We start from the raw sequence: 21,442 nt of genomic DNA, 5'->3' as shown, positions 1-21,442 counted from the left end.
TGGGGTTTGCTGCTAGTTCCGGTGGGAGAATCGTCCGATGATGTTTTTCAAAACCTCTTAGCGATAGACATTTTGCTGACTGTTGTTTTGTTGCTATCTGTGCTGGAATCGCTTTCGGAGTTGTTGGTGGTATCGTCATCCTGTTCCATTTCCTTGGCTTGATGTGAGAAGGTGGCTATTTGTGCTGTGAGAAAAACGACTTGCCTACGAAGCTCGGCGATTTCTTGATCCTTGCTTTCAGTGGAAGAAATAGTGTTGGCAAGATTCAAGCGTTGCTGGATAGATGTGTTTCGGTTTTGACGATTGCGATGCTCCTTGATGGCTTCAGCATGGGAGACACCAAGGTCGGTTCTAATTTTGATGATTTCCTGTTCAGTTTTGAAAACTGAACAAGAACGGCTGTTGGATGGGTGAGCGTTTTGGCAGTTCACACAGTTGGATGGTAGTTTACAGTTCGGATGAATTTTATTGTCACCGCAGATGAGACAGATCAATTCGTTCTTGCAATACTTTTTAGTATGCCCGAACTTTCCGCATTGGAGGCAGATCATGGGGCGGGGATAGTAAGGACGGGTTCGGACTTGCAGGAAACCAAAACGAATGTGGGTGGGGACAGTGGTTCCTCGAATGGTCAGGACAAAAGTATTGGTAGAAGTTTCTTTGCCATCGGTCTTGTTGATGAATCGGTACACGTTAGTGACTCCTTGGCAAGCCACTTGGCAAGCCAAGTCTTCAGCTAACTGTTCGTTAGTTGCTCCGGCCGCTTCTGGGCACGTAACCACACACTTCCATGTGTTAAGAGAAGGGTGTATGGTGATGGAGATGGGGGTGGAATCGATTAACTGGTTTACTGCTAGGAGTTTTTCAACTTGTTTAGGCGATCTAACTTTAAGTAAGTAGGCTTGCCCTTTATCACAAGGATGCCCACCGGCAATTTGGCCAGCAGCAAGTTCGATAGTTTTTGAGATTATGAAGGGATAGGTGGGAAGTTTGTTGGGGGGGAGTAGGTTTGAGCAAGAGGAATTGCATTTCCCCGTGTACTCCGCTGGGGTCCATCCATTCGGGAATCCGTCGTTGATTTGAACTGGCAGGAATTGGGGCCCGGCCCCAAGGGGAGGAATTTTCCCCCATTGTAGGGTGACGCTATGTGGGAATAACTATGCACTCTGGTAGTGAAAGTCTCTTAATTAGGATGTCCGTGATTGCGAAAAGCAAATGTTCGAATCGAATAGTCACTTCAGAATAAACGCGCACTGTTATAGAAAAACGTCCTATCACATCGGCGGTTGGAAGGAAAACTGAGGTTTTGGAGTCGAAAATAACACTTTCTTTCGAATCACGTGGTGAAAAGTACAGGTCAGCACAACAAAAGGGAACATTGCTTCAAACAGCAGTACATGTTTGACTTCGATAAAGCCACCGTGATAGACAGCAGGGGTGCCAGGTGGTTTCGTCGAAAATCAGGACAACGGAAAGGTCAAAATCAGGATTTTTCAGGATACCACTTGATTCATGATAATAATGAGAATTTCTGAATAAATTCCAAAAATAAAGGCGCAATACAGGTGCCGTAAACGCCTTGATTTATGCAACAACAGTACGCAGATTGTTGGCTGGCCGGTAGTTCATATCGAAAAACAGCATTTGAATATCATCTCAACCGAAGATTACCATCTGTTAAATGGGTTTAACTATTTTATAACCTTTTTAATCGATTTTCTCATAGTTTAACTACAAATTTGGTCATATTTAAGAAATTTTTATGAAAATCAGGACAAATCAGGACATTTTGGGGACAAATTTTAAAAAATCAGAACAACTCAAGAGTTTTTGAAAAATCAGGACGGTCTCACGAAAATCAGGACAAATCCTGATAAATCAGGACACCTGGCACCTCTGATAGACAGTTCCAATAGGTCGATTCACGCACTGCCTGGCCTCACTGTTTTTGACATTTCGCGATTCCTGTTTTGATTCCTTATTTTCCAATTCTACACGCTGAGGAAGCGCAAACATTTCGGTCCTCATTTAATTCTCATTCACACGTTTTTAGCAAAAGTTCACAGCTCAATTTTGGGATACATAAAATTAAAAAGAAAATTAGATGTTTTAAGTATCAAATAATGAAAAATTAATCATTTTGTTTGTTAATCCAGCTGAAATTCAGCTGGAATAAATGGCCTTAAACTTAAAAGTTAAACCACTGACCACTGACTGGACACTCGATTTCGATTTTTGGCGCTGCTCGAAAGTTAACTGAAATGTCGATACCAGTAAAATGTTCATGCTCGAATTGGTGCCGCGCAATGTCTAGCCAAAAACTGAGAGGAATTTTGTACTATAAGTCTCATGTCAGTGTGATTAGTGGTTTAACTGACGTTATTTTTATTCCTCGAAAATATCATATCGTACAAATTTTTAATAGTGAAGACTTTTCTTTCGGAATGTTTTCCGGAGAATTTTTCTATATTATATTCTTTTGTCCCTGAATGGTGTTGTCGTATAAGTATGTGCATTTATTTTACAGCTTCCGGTCAAAATAACACAAGAAATTTCCGGACAATCGATTCGGCACATTCGAATTCTTTAGAAGTTTCCACATTTTGACGTTTGATGGGATTTTTTGTTTCAAGTAGACGCACTTTCCCAGAATATTCAATGCAAAGTGGGTTGGTCCAGAACAAATTCGTTGAAGAAAGGTTTTGAAAACATGTTGAAACATTTTAATAAACAAACCTCCTTTTCAAACTTTTTTACGAATTTTCAACTTTCTGTTCATTTACAAAGAGATAAACATAAGAAACCAAAAAAAAGCGCTAAATTTAATTCACAAAATGGAACTTGGTTTTTTGCTATCCATAAACTGAGTTTTGAGTACAATTTCTTGACCATGCAGCTACACGAAAAATTTCGCCGCACCCCATTTCTCGTTCGTAAAATTTTGTAAACAGGACGTGCGAACTGTCACCACAAAAGGGAGAATACGTCATCGTGAATCGACCCATAAACATCATAAGCATCTAAAGGTACTCGAAATCTGCTACATCCCAGTAAGCATGAATCGGCAGAGAGGTAACTCAAATCGCCAGAGGGATCGTAACGATCTCTCTGACGATTTTGCATCATCACATCGGTAGAGAGGAACACACCATACGCGTGCCTTGAGTGAGTGCCACGAAATAATCTAAGACACGCCCTCCAGAGAAACACACGAAAACAACCCGAATCGTGTTTGTATGTTTCCCTTCGAGACGCGTGTTTGCCTGCCTGAGAAGTCGACTGCACCGTACGAGCGTACGATTCAAACTGATTTCGCATGTACGCATTAGCATTCGTTGCCTCTAGGTATCTCGGCAGGACAAACCGAATGAAAATATTTGCGTTCTTGGAGTGTCGCCGAAGTTAACCGTTTTATTCTAAGTTCGATGACTCAACTCTCAATTTTTTGCATGCTCTGTCGATTTCTGAGAGGACGCGCTTACTGGGATACAAAGCACTCCGAATACAGTCAACATCCAGAGCGACCCAGATGGGAGAGCAATCTCGTACGACGGAGTGTTTCACTCTCTCGCAAGCACTCATGGACTAATACTACAAATGCGCTTCCAAACCTTTGCTTCTGACATCGCGCAGGGAAAAGCTAGAAGAAAACACACGTGGTAGAATGCGCTAATGTTTATAGAAATCTTTGTTTTTAATGCAAACATGGAAAAGTAAAATTGATGTATCTCGCTTGGATACAAGTGGATACAGACGGTTGTACCTGCACCTTGTAGACGAAATCTTTGACTTCATTTTGCATCTAAAGCGAGCTGCCCGATGTAGCCCGGTGTTTGTAAAATAAGGCGCGAAAAAGCCCTATTTTCGGTAATCTTTTTAGCATAGCTCTGAAGTATCACATTTTACAAACTTGAAATGTTCAACAAAGTGGTGTATTTTAGTACGACAAACAACTTTGTGGAACATATTATCGCAGACACCAGACTGACCACTGAAGGCTGTTTTTGGCGCTTGTTCCGCAGCGCTATCTACGGGTTATCGTGAAACTAACGGCCACATACACAAACGGAAAAAGCTTACACAAACATAACTTTTTTTGTGTGCATATTGAAACGCCCTTGATGTATCACACACACATTTGCATTGTGCTATTTGTTTTTTTTTACATCTAGCGATGAACACGGTCGTTTTTGGTTACCTACTTTTGATAGAAAAAAGAACCATTTTTGAATTAGAGCGCATTACCAAATGTTGTTAAAATTCAATCATAAACGTTCTTCCATCTTAACGAAACGTTTAAACTTCTTTCGTAATTTATGATGAATTGGTGGTTTGACATCAGGAAACTCACTTGAAACGATGTGCGAAGAAATTCATAGCTCAATTTTGATGAATTGAAATAAATTCAATTAACACCAATATTGCACGACGCTTTGTTTGATGTTTGAGTTCATCAGTAAACTTTAAAGAATTGCCATCATTTACGACTAAAGCGATGATTTTTCAACTATTTAAGTTGGATGAGTATTGATGATTGTCCGCTACACTTCCTTATTGCGTTGTGGTTGAAAAATAATCATTTTCTGAAATCTCCGATGTGGTTGAAAATCACACATTCTCAATTCACAAGAAGAACTGCGGAAATAAAAAGCTGCCTTGGCTGCCTAACAATTGCTTCATTTGTGGAGATCTCTTTCAACTGTAAGATTTCGTTAACCCCCGGAACCTGCGTCAAGGGTAAATTCAAGTATCACTGATTGTATATTGCAGATAAATAAAACAAAAGTAAAAGTGATATTTACAAAATTTGAAAAGCAATGTGTAGTTTACCGAAGAAATGAATGAAAAACGCAACTACGAAATATACTACCAAGTCAACATCTACAACGAAAAATAGGAGTCAGATTTTTATTCACTTTTTCTCGAATAAATCCTGAAACTTTCCATTCGATGAAAAACTTAGTCACATTCGAGAAATGTCTGCTTTTCAAAATATCGAACTGATTTTAGATATTAAAGCCCTTTTACCGCCCACTGGACGAGGCAGTTTTCGGAACAATATTTGGACTCCAAGATGATGCATCTTGTAAACATTTTCCCGCAAATTTAGTACAATTTTTAACAAAGTGCGTTGGATGAAATATGATTAATATTGACAAACAATCTCAACCATCAAAAACTGTTTAATGAGAACAAATTAGCTATTCCTGTTCTGTTGTTAAGTTATTTTTCTTTTTAGTTAAATTTCGAACCATTTTTGAATATCGCACGTGTAATTGGTTTTATCAATAGGTATAAAAAAATGAACGTGAATTCGTCACATCAAAATCAAAACATTAAATGAATTCACTCACACAGCCATACGGTACTTGACATTCCATGCTACGACAAGAAACTAAAAATGACCTTCGTTTGCATCAAGATAGTAATGTTCTTTTACCATTCTAAATTCGTTTTGGTGATGTGGAAAAGCATTGAGTTCGATAAATAAATTTAGTTACAGCGAAATTATTGCTATTTACTGGGCAGCGTTTAAAGAACCTTATTCAAAATTATATTTTTTTGAAGAATGGATTCATTTTGTAAACTAATTACTGTCGGACCTAGGTTTTAACAAAACTTTGAATCAATTAAATGTTCCAAATTCAGTGGATATTTGCTCTTGTTTTACAACAATTTTTTTCAGAATTAAAGATTTTCAAGTTGACATTTCTCACGCACACTTGCTCTCGTGTAAGGATTTAGATGGGAAAAATAGTCTAAAAAATGGCCGCTTTTTAAGTCAATTTTCCCCAAGTCCAGAATTAGACCAAAAAGGCCATTACTGTTTTTTTACATTTCTCACGCACTCTCGTTGGGTGTGTACAAATGAGCAGGGGAAAATAACCGAGCGACAAACACGGTCGTTTCCAAGATTATTTTTCCATAAATTTAAATTTTTTAGAAAAACAATCAGCATTCTATCACGAGTACTTCCAGTGGCAAATAGAATTAGACAGTTTATCAAAACATTCTTCACATTTATTATTCTGTTTTTATTTATTTTTTTCTGAAAATTGTCTAAACAAGCTTTAATCAATCCAACGATAATGTCAATAAGTTATTTCACTCCTCAAATCTATCTATAGGTATGAGCAAAAAAAAAAACAGTTAAGATAAATTGGAGTTCAAGTTTTTCAAGAAATTATATGTAGTTGATTTTTTTAGTAGTAAACCAACCAACCATTCAGATTGAGACGAACAATTCAGAATTCGATTTATTATTTTTTATGTACATTATAATTTTCATATCTCTGCCGGATAAATTTCGAAATCCAAACTTAATCCTAAAATTAATTGCCTTTCAACTAAGGACCGGTATAACCTAGCGTTTGTATTTTTTTCATCTTAATCAATCAACAATCATTGTTTGAACAACATTCATTTCTTATTATGATACAGAAAAAAGAATAAACAATTTAACATTGAAGACAAAAATCAAAAAGAAAATATTTAAGGTAGAATTCCAAATACTAATAGGTGATTCAATCAAGACAGTTTTCATTTGGCTTGTAAATTATCAAGTGTATTTCTTTTTCTTGATGAGCCACAATGGTTTCACGATGCCCCGTCAGATGGCGTATGATTCTGGGTGATTTGTAGTTGTATGGGCTCAACCGCCACTGATCAGTCTGGGTATCTGGTGTCTGCGTTTCTGTTTTGCATGGTTTCGTCAAAAAAAAAAAAACAAGATTATCCCTAATAAGCCACTTTTTGTGAATAAAATGTTTTCAAATAAATTAAAACTAGGTACTTATCCTGAGACATTTTAGATCATCATCCGCTGGTTGAATTCAATGTTTACTCTAATAATTTTTGTCATTTTTGCCATTTTTGTAATTTTTGTAATTTTTGTAATTTTTGTAATTTTTGTAATTTTTGTAATTTTTGTATTTTTTGTATTTTTTGTATTTTTGTCATTTTTGTCATTTTTGTCATTTTTGTCATTTTTGTCATTTTTGTCATTTGTGTCATTTTTGTCATTTTTGTCATTTTTGTCATTTTTGTCATTTTTGTCATTTTTGTCATTTTTGTCATTTTTGTCATTTTTGTCATTTTTGTCATTTTTGTCATTTTTGTCATTTTTGTCATTTTTGTCATTTTTGTCATTTTTGTCATTTTTGTCATTTTTGTCATTTTTGTCATTTTTGTCATTTTTGTCATTTTTGTCATTTTTGTCATTTTTGTCATTTTTGTCATTTGTGTCATTTTTGTCATTTTTGTCATTCTTGTCATTTTTGGCGGTTTTGGCATTTTTGTGATTTTTGTAATTTGTGTCGTTGTTGTAATGTTTGTGCTTTTCGTCATTTTTTATTGGCTGTTGCCTTTTTGATAAGTCTCGTCTCATAGAAAACTTGTGAACATATACTTTCCCAAGAAGCCCTCAGAGATCGAAGAAAAAAAACATCAAACTCAACAAAGATCGTTCTCCTGAAAATCTGAGAATTTCCTGTAAGAAAATGTTCTACCCGTCAGTCTTTCGCGAGCAAACGCGGCGTTCAGATCACGCACAGCTATCTCCCGCAAACGATCGTGTTCTTCGTGTCACACCGAAAATCTTCACTTGTTTTGTTTGGTTTTTCGTCGTTGTTGCTGCTTTGAGTGAAACATCTATTCGAGATGCCTAAAACGGTGATTCAGATGCCAAACGGAGGAGGTTCGTCTGGAGGTCACTTAAATGAGTCCCAGAATCGAGGCGTTCGGATTGGGTGCTGTCGGGTTTGTACCTGTATCAATTTGGAGTTTTTCATGTCGAAAAATGGGACCCTGAAGATATTCGAGCTTATCCTCGGCTCGTTTTGTCAAACGTTGCTGATTCAGTTCGGGATGGATTCGGCCAATGATATTGCAGAGGCGTTTCATGGATTTTTAATGACAGTATCAGCCTGTTTGACGACGACTACCATTCTGCTGCTGTGCTACGCGATTTCGTCCAGGACGTTTCATCTGGTGCGGCAGAGCATTTTCGTAAGTATTTCATCAGACATTCTCATATGAATGATTCCCTGTTTAGAAAAATGTATCCCATGTTTATTTTCAAACAATTTCAAACAAAATATTGATAAAATATCTCTTAAACCGGTTCCTAGAGAATTTTATTCTAAAAATCATCCTTGAAGTTTACAGCAAACAATGACCTGCAATAAGTTATCTAAAAATTAAATGAGATGCGTGTTAGAATGGCTTTAGGTTGTTAGCTTTTGAATAATTTCGGAAAATAACTAAAGTGCAAATGTAACCCTTACATTGTTATTATCGTAAAACATCAATTTGGTAATTATTCAAATTTTGGAAACCAAAACACGCATCATTTTCAAGGCCCTACAATATCAGATGCATACTTGAACCTTTTTGTTTTGTTTAAAATTTCAAATGACTGATTCTTGAAATTAAAACCTGAAGCCCGAATTCGTTCACACGGTTGCAAACTGAACTCAATAAATTCGTATAAGTTTGCATTGGCAAATGATACATACTTAGTTAATGTTCTCGCGCTGATTCTCCGGTGTAAAGGGCCGTAATTACTCTTACGTAACTCTTTCTAAATAACTAAAACAGTAAAGATTTATGAGCGTTTTCAAAACTATCTGAAAACAGATGGTCGATTCAAGAATATAAGCATTTTGCCTGACCATAATAAAACCATTATAAACGAGCTGCACAAAAAAATCCATAATAAAACCATAATAAAACATCGAAATGCTAGTCAGCTTGATCTGTGTTACTTGGGAAGAGACCTCCACTGTTTACGATCCGGAGCCAGCGTTCTCACCTGGTCCCAGTCAATATTCTCGTCGACAGTTCAGTTGAGAGATTGGTGACTTTATTTTTGTTTCCCTTTCTCAGGAGGTAATGTACAATGGAATCGCTTGCTTCATGTATCTGAGTGCCTCGTTGTATCTTGGATTCGCTGTGATCGTATGGCTCTACCCTAAATATGTACTCTCCAAGATCACCGGAGGACTCTACGGTGCCTATCCAGCCATGACTGCAGTTTACGTAAGTTTGTTGAACGTTTAAGAAGACTTAGATACTACTTACTACTACAGTGAGCGAAATAAGAATAGCACCATTATGTGTTTTGCTTGTTAAAATATGAATGATTGAAAATTACGAAAATTTTCTTCCACAGTTTGTTCTGAGTTGCTTTACAGATAAATCAAGCATAAGTTTACTTTTTTCGGACGTAGCAATTGGCGTTGAGGACCAAAAATGTGAAAAAAGGGGTGCGAAGAAGAAGAATAGCATCACTTGAATTTTTCAACAAAAACAAGAATACTTTTAAAAATTTACTGTGTAAAAGTGAATAATAATGCTTTAACGAATTATTTGAATAGATAACTGCATTTCAGGAGTTTTCCAGAATTCCAAAGGTTTTCAAAGGTATTAAAAGGGGATTTTAAGAGATGCTCTCCTAGCGTTAAGGAATTTGATATTTGAGCTATAAAACTTTATCGAACTGCTTGATTTCTTCATTAACATTCATAAGTACACAGCAAAAGAAAATGTAATTATGGACGATGTTATTTCTGGAAATGATGTAGTAGGTATTAGGGATTTCTGTTGCAATATTACATCAAAACGATGAACACAATGCGAACACGTCGTGTGATGTAATATCACAAATTTTCATGTGATATCTCATCAAGCAGTCAATGTTTTCCTCAATTGGCTTCTCAAATTGAATTCATTTCCAAAAGTTTCAAACGGATTACGGAGCTCAGCAGTATTTGTTTGGCTTGTAAGTACTACCAAAATCAAGTAAATTTCTAAGCAAAAGTATTGCTTTAAGTTTCATTGCACTATTTATTATTTTTAGGGAATTTAGCCCATTTGAATCAGCGGTAGAAAATTTTATGATTTGAAACACCAGGATGATAAGGGGAGCATTTTATTTTATTCATCTTTCCTGTGATTTTTTCATTTAAAGCTTAAAATAGGATGTGTTCCGGCTTGCGAAAAACGAAGTGACTCAAACCAGTCGATTTGGAAAAAAAAAACTTGGGAAGATTAGTGTCCAGTGATCGTTCCAACATGAAGTCTTAATCCGAAAATTGCGGTGATTCAACTTATGGCCCCATATTCGAGCAACTCTAGCATGAAAGTCCTACTTCAAGATAAGGGGAATGCTGCACAGAAAATGTTGATTAAAGTTTGTATAGGATTAGTAATTTTAACAAATATAAACTAAACACATCGACTGATAATAAATTTTTAGTTGCTTCAAAGTCGTTGACTCAGCTTGTTTTTGACTTGAATTTCGACAACCCTTTTCGACTTGATAAAAAAAACCCTAATTGAATGCTGAATCAATAAATGTATGATAAAGTCAAGGGAAAATGTTAAATGATAGCGCTTAGATAGAACATTATTCTCATACTCTGATTTGTCTACTACGTCACATTTATGGAGTAGCTGATACATCAAAAACATGTAATATTAGGTACCATTTAGCGACTCAAGTTATGTGGACGTTTTTGATGTAATATCGCAACACTTTTTTTGCTGTGTATGATGCAAAATGATGAAACATAGATTTGAGGCTGAGTTTGAATAAAAAAAGCAGGTCGGAATTCCAAAATACTAATGTTTTTTAATAGTCAAACACTATTTCTCTGGTTTTAAATCATAGATTGCAGCACTATCTTGCTATTCAACCAAATTAATGCCCATTTTCGATTATCCGGGATTAATTAGGGAGTGCTGGCTGATGTTGATCAAGAAATATATACATACTAGCTGACCCGGTGTGCTTTGCTACACCTTTCAAAATCAAGTGATATTTTCAAAAATTATTCAAATTTTTATTGTTTTATTGGCATTATTTTAATCAAATTATAACATAATTTATTATTATTATTATTATTATTATTATTATTATTTTTATTATTATTATTATTATTATTATTATTATTATTATTATTAATTCATCGATCATTTAAGTTTATATGAATATTAAAAACAAAGTCAAACTGAATTAAAAACCTGGATTGGCGTATACGACGAACAAAACGACTAGTAGGCTCTCCAAACTGGTATAGATGTTCAGTATCCCGGAACAAACGCATCATTGCACTTAGTGGCTCGTTGAAGCCGTATGAAGTTCGGTGAATTTGACTTGCGAGTAACGAATTAAATCGTAGATTCCTCGATGGGGCACTGAAGTTTATCAAACTTAGCAGCTTGGGCGATTGCACTTCTCCATTCATTATTTTGGCGATGTATACGGCCTGTTGAGTCTTTCGGCGGCATCCAAGAGTATCAAGACCGAAGAGCTGACATCGGTCTGGATAAGCAGGAAGATCTTCGGGATGGCGCCAGGGCAGGTGTCTCAAGGCGAATCTGATAAACCGTTTCTGAACACGCTCTATTCGCAAAATCCAACTTAACTGGTAAGGAGCCCAGACAATAGAAGCATGTTCAATCACTGACCTGACGAGGGCACAGTTCAGAGACTTCAAGCATAGAGGATCTGTGAAATCACGTGCCACTTTGGTTATGAATCTGAGTTGACGATTGGGTTTGTTGATGACTGAAGAGCGTTGACTGTTGAACGTGAGTTGCGAATCAAGTATAACTCCAAGGTCATTTACCTCCAAAACCCGGTTCAAAATCTGGTTGCCGATGTTATAATCATAAAGAAGAGGCGTTTTACTTCGACGGAATGTTATGACAGTGCATTTCGAGACACTAACGGACAGTTTGTTTAGTTTACACCAATCTCCGAAACGATGCAACAGCACTTGAAGGTGAACGCAATCAGCAGTGGTTTCAACGGGAACAAATATTTTTAAATCATCAGCGTATCCAATTTTGGTTCCGTCGTCTAAGCTGAGAATTAGATCATTAAACAATAGCGCAAACAATAGAGGTCCCAAGTTACTTCCTTGAGGAACGCCAGATTGATTCGTGAAGGGAAAAGATATGCTATTGCCAAGCTTTATTCTTATGCATCGCGCAGTAAGAAATGAATTCAGCCAAACAATCATGTTGTTATGGATTCCAAGCTTAGCCAGCTTAGCTAGTAGAATTCCATGATCAATTGTGTCGAATGCAGCTTTGATGTCGGTGTACACCGCGTCAACTTGTTTTTTCTTTTCCAACTGATTCAAACAAAAAGATGTGTATTCCAAAAGATTCGAAGAAACTGATCTGCCTGGCATGAACCCGTGCTGTTCAATGGCTATATACTGTGATGAGGCGCGTAAAAGGGCATCACTTACAATAATTTCAAATAATTTTGATCCTGCTGACAAACTGGTAATGCCACGATATTGTTTCACGTTACGACGTTCGCCATTCTTAAAGACCGGAAACATGAACGAATGTTTCCATATATCAGGAAACTTACGTTGCTGAAACGACTGATTGAAGATTCGAGCTAAGGGCAATAACAAAGCTTCAATGCAACGACAGTAAACAACAGAAGGAATTCCATCGGGCCCAGGAGAAAACGACGTTTTGAGTTTCCTTGCCGCAGATTCGATAGCTTCTCGATGTACTGTAAACGTGTTAAAGTCAATCGCATCAACCGGAACGTGAAGAGTTGCTTCGTTGCACTCGCTGTTCTAAACCGTGCTTGCTGGTGTTCAGTTCGATTTTTTCGGAGTTTTCGTAAACAGGCATTCCTTTCACGGCGAAGTTGTCGCAAGGTAGGTGTGCTCCAAGCGGGTGAAACAGGTGGTTTGAATTTGGGAAAAAACGAATTCAACCACTGACAAATCACATTACAAAACGAAACTGTCATCAGATCAATAGATGAATTGCCGAAAATTGCGTCCCAGTCAATTCCATTCAAATGTTGTGAAAGCAGCATAAAATTAGTCTTCCGGAAGTTCAACGATGTGTTGTTACTCTCAAGGTTTGATGAGCCTTCTGTGACCAGCAAACTAACAGGTAAATCGAAGACGATGGGAGGGTGGTGCGTATCTACAGGTACCAAAACATCGGGAGCAGTGCTAATTTTAATTTCATTCTCACTAGGGCCGAAGACCAGATCCAGCGTCCGTCCAAGGTGATTCTTGATTGCATTGAACTGAATCAAACCCAGCGAATTCATTCCATCAACCAAGGTGGCGGCAGCAGCACTAAGAGGATTCACAGTTAACAGTTCAGCGCCTTCATCATTGACCTCCCATATCAATCGAGGTTGATTATAGTCGCCACAAACTAATACAGACTCGCCAGGAGAAACTCGGTTGCACAGTTCACGTATAGTCGCCACATGGGACTCTAGAAAGTGGACACAACTGCTTTTATCGGGTGGAATATATACGGCACATAACAGCAATCTTTTTCCGTTGATATTGACAGCAACACAAACTTGTTCTAAGTCGTTTCCATGTTCCGTTGTGACAAAACTACTTACATGACTATGCTTTACGGCAATCAGAACTCCACCGAAGGATTTTTTACTGCTATTTCGTGGACTGCGATCGCAACGAAAGACTGTATACTCGTTGCCAAACAATTGGGATGAACTTAATGAGTCAGTCAGGCCCGTCTCAGTCAAAATTATGACATCAAAGGTACAATTAATAGTTTGCAAATAAAACTCCTCTATTTTAGTGCGAAGACCACGGACGTTTTGGTAGTAACACCAAGCTCTGTCGTTTGGACGGGTACACAATGCGGAGCTGGAAAGCACGGATGTATGACTAGGAGAATTTCTCGAATGAGACAAGTAATTGCCTTGACATGGCAATTGGAAGCCTCCCTCTGGACCACCTGACCGAAAAACGGGACGACTTGGTGCAGGAACTATCGATCGTTGGTGGCCAGAGTAGAGAGCTTCCGAATTGGCATGAGTGGTGCGTCCCGGTGTCCTTTGAGAATATGGCGTAATAGTTTCGGTTCCCGAGATGTTGCTAGTGGCAGGTTGAAGCGTTGAGCTGACGTCCTCAAAGATTCGCTTGTCGTTATGAGCCGAGAGACTCATAATATCGGATGTGCATGAAGCAGGGCTAGAATGCAGAGATGCATGACCGGAAGAAGTGTTCAAATGGGACAAATACTTGCCTTGACATGGCAATTGGAAGCCTCCCTCTGGACCACCTTACATTTATAAGCAGCCGCTATTAAATGAGAGCTGCAGATGGAGTTTCGAATTGCAACACAAAGATAACTTAAACAAATATAATCTTGCTCTATATTTGTGTTAATGATCTGATAATTTGAATCTGTCTGTAGGGTCTCAAAATAATCGTGCGCAAACAATCTAACTTATACAATATCTACGGTTTTTTTTCTTGATATGTTCTGGATTTATGCTGAAAAACTGATAAGAGAGCCCCTCCTCTGTCCTTAGCTTCACCCCATGCCGAATGGTGGTCGTGATTCTTAATAATCATACCTAATTTTTTCGTTCCCAAAAATCCTTTTATATCAAATAAAGTTCCATTGGTTGATAAGTTTTTAAGCTTTATAACAAAATTTATATGGAGCCTCCTCCTTTCTTTCCCTCTCTACACTGTAAAGCGTAAGGATCTATAACAATCGTAGAAACATATCTCGTAACGAAGTACATTTCCATGCTACATTTGTTCCCATTTGTTGGCTTCGTTAGCATAAATTGAGAACTACCTACTAACTGAAAGGAGGATGGTGTGTCGGATAATCATAGAATCATACCAAAATGATTTTCCATGTTAAGGTTTGTCCAGTTCTCGGATTTTGTAAGAAAAAAATTTAATTTAAGCCTCCTCTTCCTTTCCTATATTCCCAATTCTTTCATCCTACGGCAAGAAGGAATTGTTTCACATAAAAAAAGTATTTTTCGTACTCAAATACTTTTTGATGCCAAATTTGGTTTCATTTGCTCGATAAATTCTCGAGTTATGCAAAAAAAAATTATATGGAAACTCCCCTCTCCCTCTTTATATCTTTCCGTTTAAAAAAGATGGGGCTTCAATTTATGATAGAAACATTTCCCGTATCCAAATACCCTCATATGCCAAATATGGTTCAATTTGCTCGATCAACTCTCCAGTTATACTGAAAATTGTAAGGGAGACCTTTCCTCCCCCTTTTCATCCACCTCTTTGAAGGAGTGAGGGATACCAAATATTCATAGAAGCATTTCTCGTACCCAAATATCGTTCCATGCCAAATTTGGTTCCGTTTGCTGTTGTAGTTTTTGAGTTATGCTGTAAAAATTGTATGAAACTCCCCTCCCTCTTTCCTTACATCCCGCTGGAAGAAGGAAGGGGTCTCAAACAATCAATAGAACATGTCACGTTCCCAAATACCCGCCCATGCCACATTTGGTTCCATTTGCTTAATTAGTTTTCGAGTTGTGTAAAAAATTATAAAAGAGGTCCCTCCCCCCTTTATTTCTCAACAGGAAAGAGGGATGAGTCTTAAATAATCATAGAAATATTTTTCGTATCCAAATACTCTCCCATGCCAAATTTGGTTCCATTTGCTTTATTAGTTTTTGAGTTATGTTAAAAAATATGAAAGAGGCCCCCTCACCCTTTCTACTGGAAAGAGGGAGGGGTCTCAAATAATCATTGAAATATTTTTAGTATTCAAATTTGGTTCCAATATCTTGATTAGTTTTCGAGTTATTTGAAAAATTGTAAGATAGCCCCCCTCCCCCCTTCCTATCGCCCCACTGAGAGGAGGGAGGGGTACCTAATATTCATAGAAATATTCCTCGTACCCAAATACCATCCCATGCCAATTTTGATACCATTTGCTTGATGGGTGCTCGAGATATGCAAAAAAATGTCTTTTATTTGGGTGGGCCCTCCCCTCCTCTATGAGAGAGGGAGGGGTCCCAAACCATAATAGGAACCTCCCCCTGCCTCCAACACCCCCACCTGGCAAGTTTCACGCAAATCGGTTCAGTAGTTTCCGAGTCTATAGGGAACAGACAGACAGACAGACAGACAGACAGACAGACAGACAGACAGACAGACAGACAGAAATTCATTTTTATATATATAGATACCTTGTGAACGTATTGGAAATTCTAAGATCACTAAATCCAAAAAAAAACTAGAATTGCATCAAGGTCACTAAAAGTGAATTTTTCGGTCCGATTATCAGAATTAAGTTATACTTTGCGATGTAGCTTGATGGACCAGACGGCTAGCAGTATTATTGGTATGATTTGCAATTGAATCGGAAGTTGAGATGAGCAGGAATTTTGGCGGTTGTACATTTTTGTGCTGTTGATTCTTTTGCTAATCCGGAAAAGCTTTCTGCAGCGTGAGCTTCCACAAAACTGTGATGCGAAAATATCTCAAAATGATGAATATGGGCCTAAATAAACCTGGAAAATTAATATTGAGACTAAATTTGGTTTTAACTTCAAGATAGTGCTGCCATCTACGACTTGAAACTGGGAAAAGTGTGGTTTACTGAACTAAATCGAAGTTTTTGATTTCCAACCTTTTTTTTCTGATTCAAAAATCATCCCGTATGTTTGTTCCATCATTTCACGTCATTTTAATGAAGAAAGTAAGTAGTTTGGTAAAGAATTACAGCTCAAATAAGGCTATGATCATTTAGTATCCGGGAACTTTATTTCGGTGATAGCTACGTTATAAGAGCTCGGATATGCAAAACTTTAGCAGCGTTGTGTTGGTTATGAAAAGGACTATCTTGCCTATTTTTGCCAGATTTTTAAGTTAATGTGTGTTTGAGATATTCACGATGCAAAAAGACATGGTAAAAATAATTTTGCACAAATTTGCGCCTTTTGCGCATTTTGCGGCTCGAAAACTCTTCGTTTTCGACTTGAAAACTCATAAACTGTTGATTTTTTTCTGATTCTTTTTTGGACCGAATGGTTAAGAAGTATTAGGAGCCCCTCTAGAATCCACACGAAGCTCAAATCAGGCTTCGGAATAAAACCCTTGATCTTAAATATGGTAAAAAGTCTATGGTTATTGGGGATAACTGAATGCAGACCCCTTAAATAATGCAATTAATCCATTTCCGTCAGTCAAAAAGTGTTTTTCGACTAGTAGAGACCTAGTAAATAACTAATAGTGAACAGTTCCTTAGATTGCAACATGTGCAACCGGTTTTTACGCAATGTGACAGATGTGTCCTGATGGGCGAAGAAATTTATGTTTAAACCGGATTTAAGAGATCAAATGTTTCGAGATGCCTACTAATGAAAAGGTTCCAACCAGATTCCAATTGCTTTTTCCAGGTGAGTTTGTGTAAAATATCATGATTTTGCAAAGGTTTTACTTCTGTGGCAAAAATAATAGATCAATACATGATTGAAAAAAGTGTGCAAAGATAAAAAAGAGATTTTATGAAAAAGTAAAATTATTTCTTGAAATCATTGATAAATATATTTTTTTATTTTTTTATATTAAATGTCATATTAACACCTTCATTTCCTCCATAGAAAGTTTTTCGTTAAAATGAATAGTTTTTAAAACACAATCGTTTGTAACTGCCCGGATACTAAATGATCATAGCCTTATCAAATTCCTTAACGCTAGAGAAGCATCTCTTAAAACCCCCTTTAAAAATCTTTGAAAACCTTTGGAATTCTGGAAAACTCCTGAAATGCAGTTATCTATTACTATAATTCGTAAAAGCATAACTATTCACTTTTACACAGTAAATTTTTAAAAATAATCATGTTTTTGTTGAAAAACTCAAGTGGTTCTATTCTTATTTGACACCTTTTTTTTTTTTATATTTTTGGTCCTCAACGCCAATTGCTACGTTGAAAAAAAGTAAAGTTATGCTTGATTTATCTATTAAGCAGTTCAGCACAAACTGTGGCAGAAAATTTTCGTAATTTTCAATCATTCATATTTTAACAAGCAAAACACATAGTGATGCTATTCTTATTTCGCTCACTGTATAAATTGCCAATTTTTTTCTTCCACTTTTCAGTACATGGGGACAATCGTTGGAATCGTATACGGTATGGATGCAATCGTGGCATATCGGTGTTTGAAAAGATATTCTTAAGAGCTTTTAAATAGTTAATTAGAGTGTATTAGATAGGCTTTATTCCTAAGTATAGAAGTTATATAACTAATTACTCAAAACTGTTAAAAAGGATGTGATTATTTGATGCATTTGTATAATTTTATAATGATTATTGAAAAGAAAAACGAGCTTAAGTAAAAATATTATTAATTTATCTTTTGTAGTATAGTGACTAAGTGTCAAACGCTCTCCCACTAAAATGATAAATAAAAACAGTGCTATCCGAAATAAGGGTTAATTAATAAATTTTAGTATCGCATTAGAATAATTAACTCCCCTTATCTATCTTTAATTTTTACATTGTAGTTCAAATGTATGAATCGTTCAGTATCAAAAAGATTCTTCGCTAATGAAAGCAAATGTAATTTCAACACAATGTGAGTTGAAATTTGGCTTAAGAATTTTTTTTTAGTTAAATTTCTTACTATCATGAATGTTGTTTCCAAACAAACACTGCCAATAGAGATGTGCAATGTCTGCGAGTTTGCTATATTTTTTTTTATTTAAGACACTTGACCATTCACATGGCATTTATGTCTGTTGAGTTTGTTAAATGATTAAGGATACTTCAACATGATATCACCGATTAAAGAAAGACAATGCAGGCCGGACCCGATTCTTCGTTCAATACTATTATTTTCAAAACGAATAATCGAATCAGATGGATAATCGTATCGAAAATTCTTTTAACGAAATCTTTTTTTAATGGGTACATATTTCTAAATGTGAAAAAAGGTATGAGAAGCTTTTTGAAAGAAAAATAATGTCAGATTTCAAAGCATTGTCCGGACTTTATTTCAAAAGCACACTTCCTTCCGCGTTTGTGTCAATAGATGAACTCTCGGTGCCAGGAATAAAAGACAATAATGAATGACGGTGACGTTCATGCCATTCACACCCACAAATCAGACTCTACTCCAATAATGAAGTTCCTAGGAGGTGGAATTATCGGTATAAGACTCTATGCCGGACCGGCTTTAACAAGCTTTCTAGGAAATGGGATTGTCCTCCCAGCGCAACCGCATTGCATGTGTCATGTGTCTGATAGAAACCAAATGAAACACATCTGATATTCTACCACAGGACAAAGCAGGATGAAAACAATCAGCCAGCAAGGATACTATCGAATTATGTACCAAACGCTGTGTGTATCTTCTATCAATATACATAAAAAGCAATTTCTGTATGATTGTTTGTTTGTCCTCTATAGACTCAGCCGTCTTAAGAGCTAGAGGTCTGAAATTTGGCATGGAATCTCATTAGGACCAGAAAGGATGAAAAATGTTTTCAGATTTTTGGATGACCCCTTCTGAAGGGGGTCGTCCATACCGTGACGTGAGCTTACTCGGGTCGATGCCACCAAGTAAAACTAATAAAACTTTGCAAACGTGTGATGAAGCTACATTAGTCATTATTGCATAATTTTGGGTAACCCATTTTATTATTTTCCCCCCATTAACAATGATATAGTGCGACTTACGTGCTATTTCAATTTACTCATCCTGTTGGCCTTAACGTGCGTTGTATTGCAGTAGCATGGTTCACTCATATTCTCGTTTCCCTGCTTGAACGGCTTGCACTCCTTTTCCGACCTCACTGCACAGTGGTGCAGAACATCAATCTAGCTGTACGAAATTAATAGCGCCCAGGGATGAAGAGATAGACATTTGGTGTCTTCAGCAACATTGTTCAATTTTACATGGAGCATAATCTAGTATAAAAATTTTTGCCGAGGGGTCCACCAATAGCGAGATAAAAGTGCTAACTTTTTTGTTCTTCAAATTAGGGCTTTGATGTTTTCGACAAAGTTATTTATCTGATCAAAATACATAAGTTTGTTGAACATGACAAAGTCCTATCACATCACCCTAAGGAGTTACAGTCAAATTTAAAAAAATATCTTGAAAAAACAGTTTTTTGAACCTGACACGTTGTAGATTGGATGAAAAGGTTCGCTGACTCATACATTATGATATGTTTAGAAGTTGCCGAAGCCCTACAGAAAGCATTTAGTGTATTTTATTGGAAATTTTGGAAGGCTCGTCCATCAAAAAGTGCACATTTTCGCAACATCCCCTTTTTCGTGATTGTTTTTGATGATAAGCGGAACCATTTCCATTTGAATTCAGCGGGGAAATCGGTGGAACTAGTAGAGATTTGAATGATTGAAAACGCTTTTTTTCTTATTAAAAAAACATTTTTACTAGAGAAATCATAACATAAACTATATAATATCAAAACTGGCTTACTACTTTAAGTAACAAAACTCCTTATTTTATCTGTTAAGGTTTGATAAGAAATTCTTTACATTTATCATCGACTTCTATTTGTTGGAAAAGCCTAGAACTAGTTAAAAATGGGTCTGAAGTAAGCATTAATCTCTGGAATACATCTTGTATGTTTGCCAGACGATTAAATTTCCTTGCATGGTGTTCACGATAATTCCTAACACATTTGTTTCTGCGCTCTTGGACCTCTTCTGTCATCATTCCTATGGGAAGAGGATATTTTTCGATAACTGCAGATCCGTGTACTAAAATTTTATGAACCGATGGAGAAAGTGGGTACCAATCGTAATTTGAAACGTAAAGCTGTCTGGTATCCTCGAGAAATTTTTCAAAGGCTATGAAATCAACATAACGTTGAGATGATATTGTTTTCAATATTAGTGAAAAATTCTTCAATATAGATTCGTTCAAATCGGTGATGGATGCAGTCTTTGCAGGATCTTCAAAAAAACGTCGTGCAGTATAACCGTCATTTGAATTGCCACCTGCTGGCATCGGTTCGCTTATTCTTAAGCCAATCAGCTTAAATTTATCGTGAATCTGTAAGTGAACATATTTTAATTGTCTCATTCATTTATTTTACTTTGAAAACTCACCATTTTTTTTTTCTTTTCATGAATTCTTCATTCCCTTTGTTCACACGCCAGGTTTTTAAAGGCAATCTATACGCTATATTCAGCATTAATTCCATTGACCTGGTAAGCGCATGCAGCACCGGAATGATAAGAAGCGATTCACTATCAACGGAAATTTCGCTTGATGAGTTTAAAGCTCTTCCAGATGCCTTACATATATGGCATTTCTGCGAACTGGTGTTGCTCAAATCGTTGAGCACTTTGCCATCAACCATGCTCAGGTGCATCTCGGTATGAGCAGTAATAGTGTACTGGTTATTAAGGCGGAAACTGTATAACTGTTTTCCTTTTCAAATAAAAGTTTCAATGGACGACAGCAAGATAACGATGAAGCCTTGCCGTTATTCCAGAAAACAAATTTTTTCATTCGGGTTCTCATGAGGGTGAAAATACACCCTTAGAGGTACCACACAAAAAAGGAAAATATGAGAGTCGGAAAAAGTCGTAGTTTCGGAGCTATTTTGATTCATTTTATATTGTGAATGATTGCTGGGACCGTCACATCCCCAT

General features: G+C 36.8%; 1 protein-coding gene across 1 annotated transcript; it reads left to right on the top strand.

Annotated features, from left to right (window-relative positions):
• The first annotated feature begins 7,536 nt into the window (after positions 1-7,536).
• LOC129740452 (protein singles bar-like) lies at positions 7,537-18,025 on the top strand. Its single transcript, XM_055732135.1, has 3 exons — positions 7,537-8,007; positions 8,887-9,039; positions 17,911-18,025. The coding sequence occupies exons 1-3, from the start codon at positions 7,660-7,662 to the stop codon at positions 17,986-17,988; spliced, it is 579 nt and encodes a 192-aa protein (XP_055588110.1). The 5' UTR covers positions 7,537-7,659; the 3' UTR covers positions 17,989-18,025.
• Positions 18,026-21,442: the final 3,417 nt, after the last annotated feature.

This window comes from Uranotaenia lowii, chromosome 1, assembly GCF_029784155.1.
Source record: "Uranotaenia lowii strain MFRU-FL chromosome 1, ASM2978415v1, whole genome shotgun sequence".
Classification (NCBI taxonomy): Eukaryota; Metazoa; Arthropoda; class Insecta; order Diptera; family Culicidae; genus Uranotaenia; species Uranotaenia lowii.
Note: the sequence above shows the minus strand (reverse complement) of the source record. Positions and strands in the feature narration are given on the sequence as shown.

Excerpts from the sequence above, each read along its gene's own strand:
- LOC129740452 (XM_055732135.1), top strand. The coding sequence starts at position 7,660 with ATGCCTAAAACGGTGATTCAGATGCCAAACGGAGGAGGTTCGTCTGGA. Across the intron at positions 8,008-8,886 it reads TGGTGCGGCAGAGCATTTTC|GAGGTAATGTACAATGGAAT; the intron begins GTAAGTATTTCA and ends TCCCTTTCTCAG. Across the intron at positions 9,040-17,910 it reads CAGCCATGACTGCAGTTTAC|TACATGGGGACAATCGTTGG; the intron begins GTAAGTTTGTTG and ends TCCACTTTTCAG.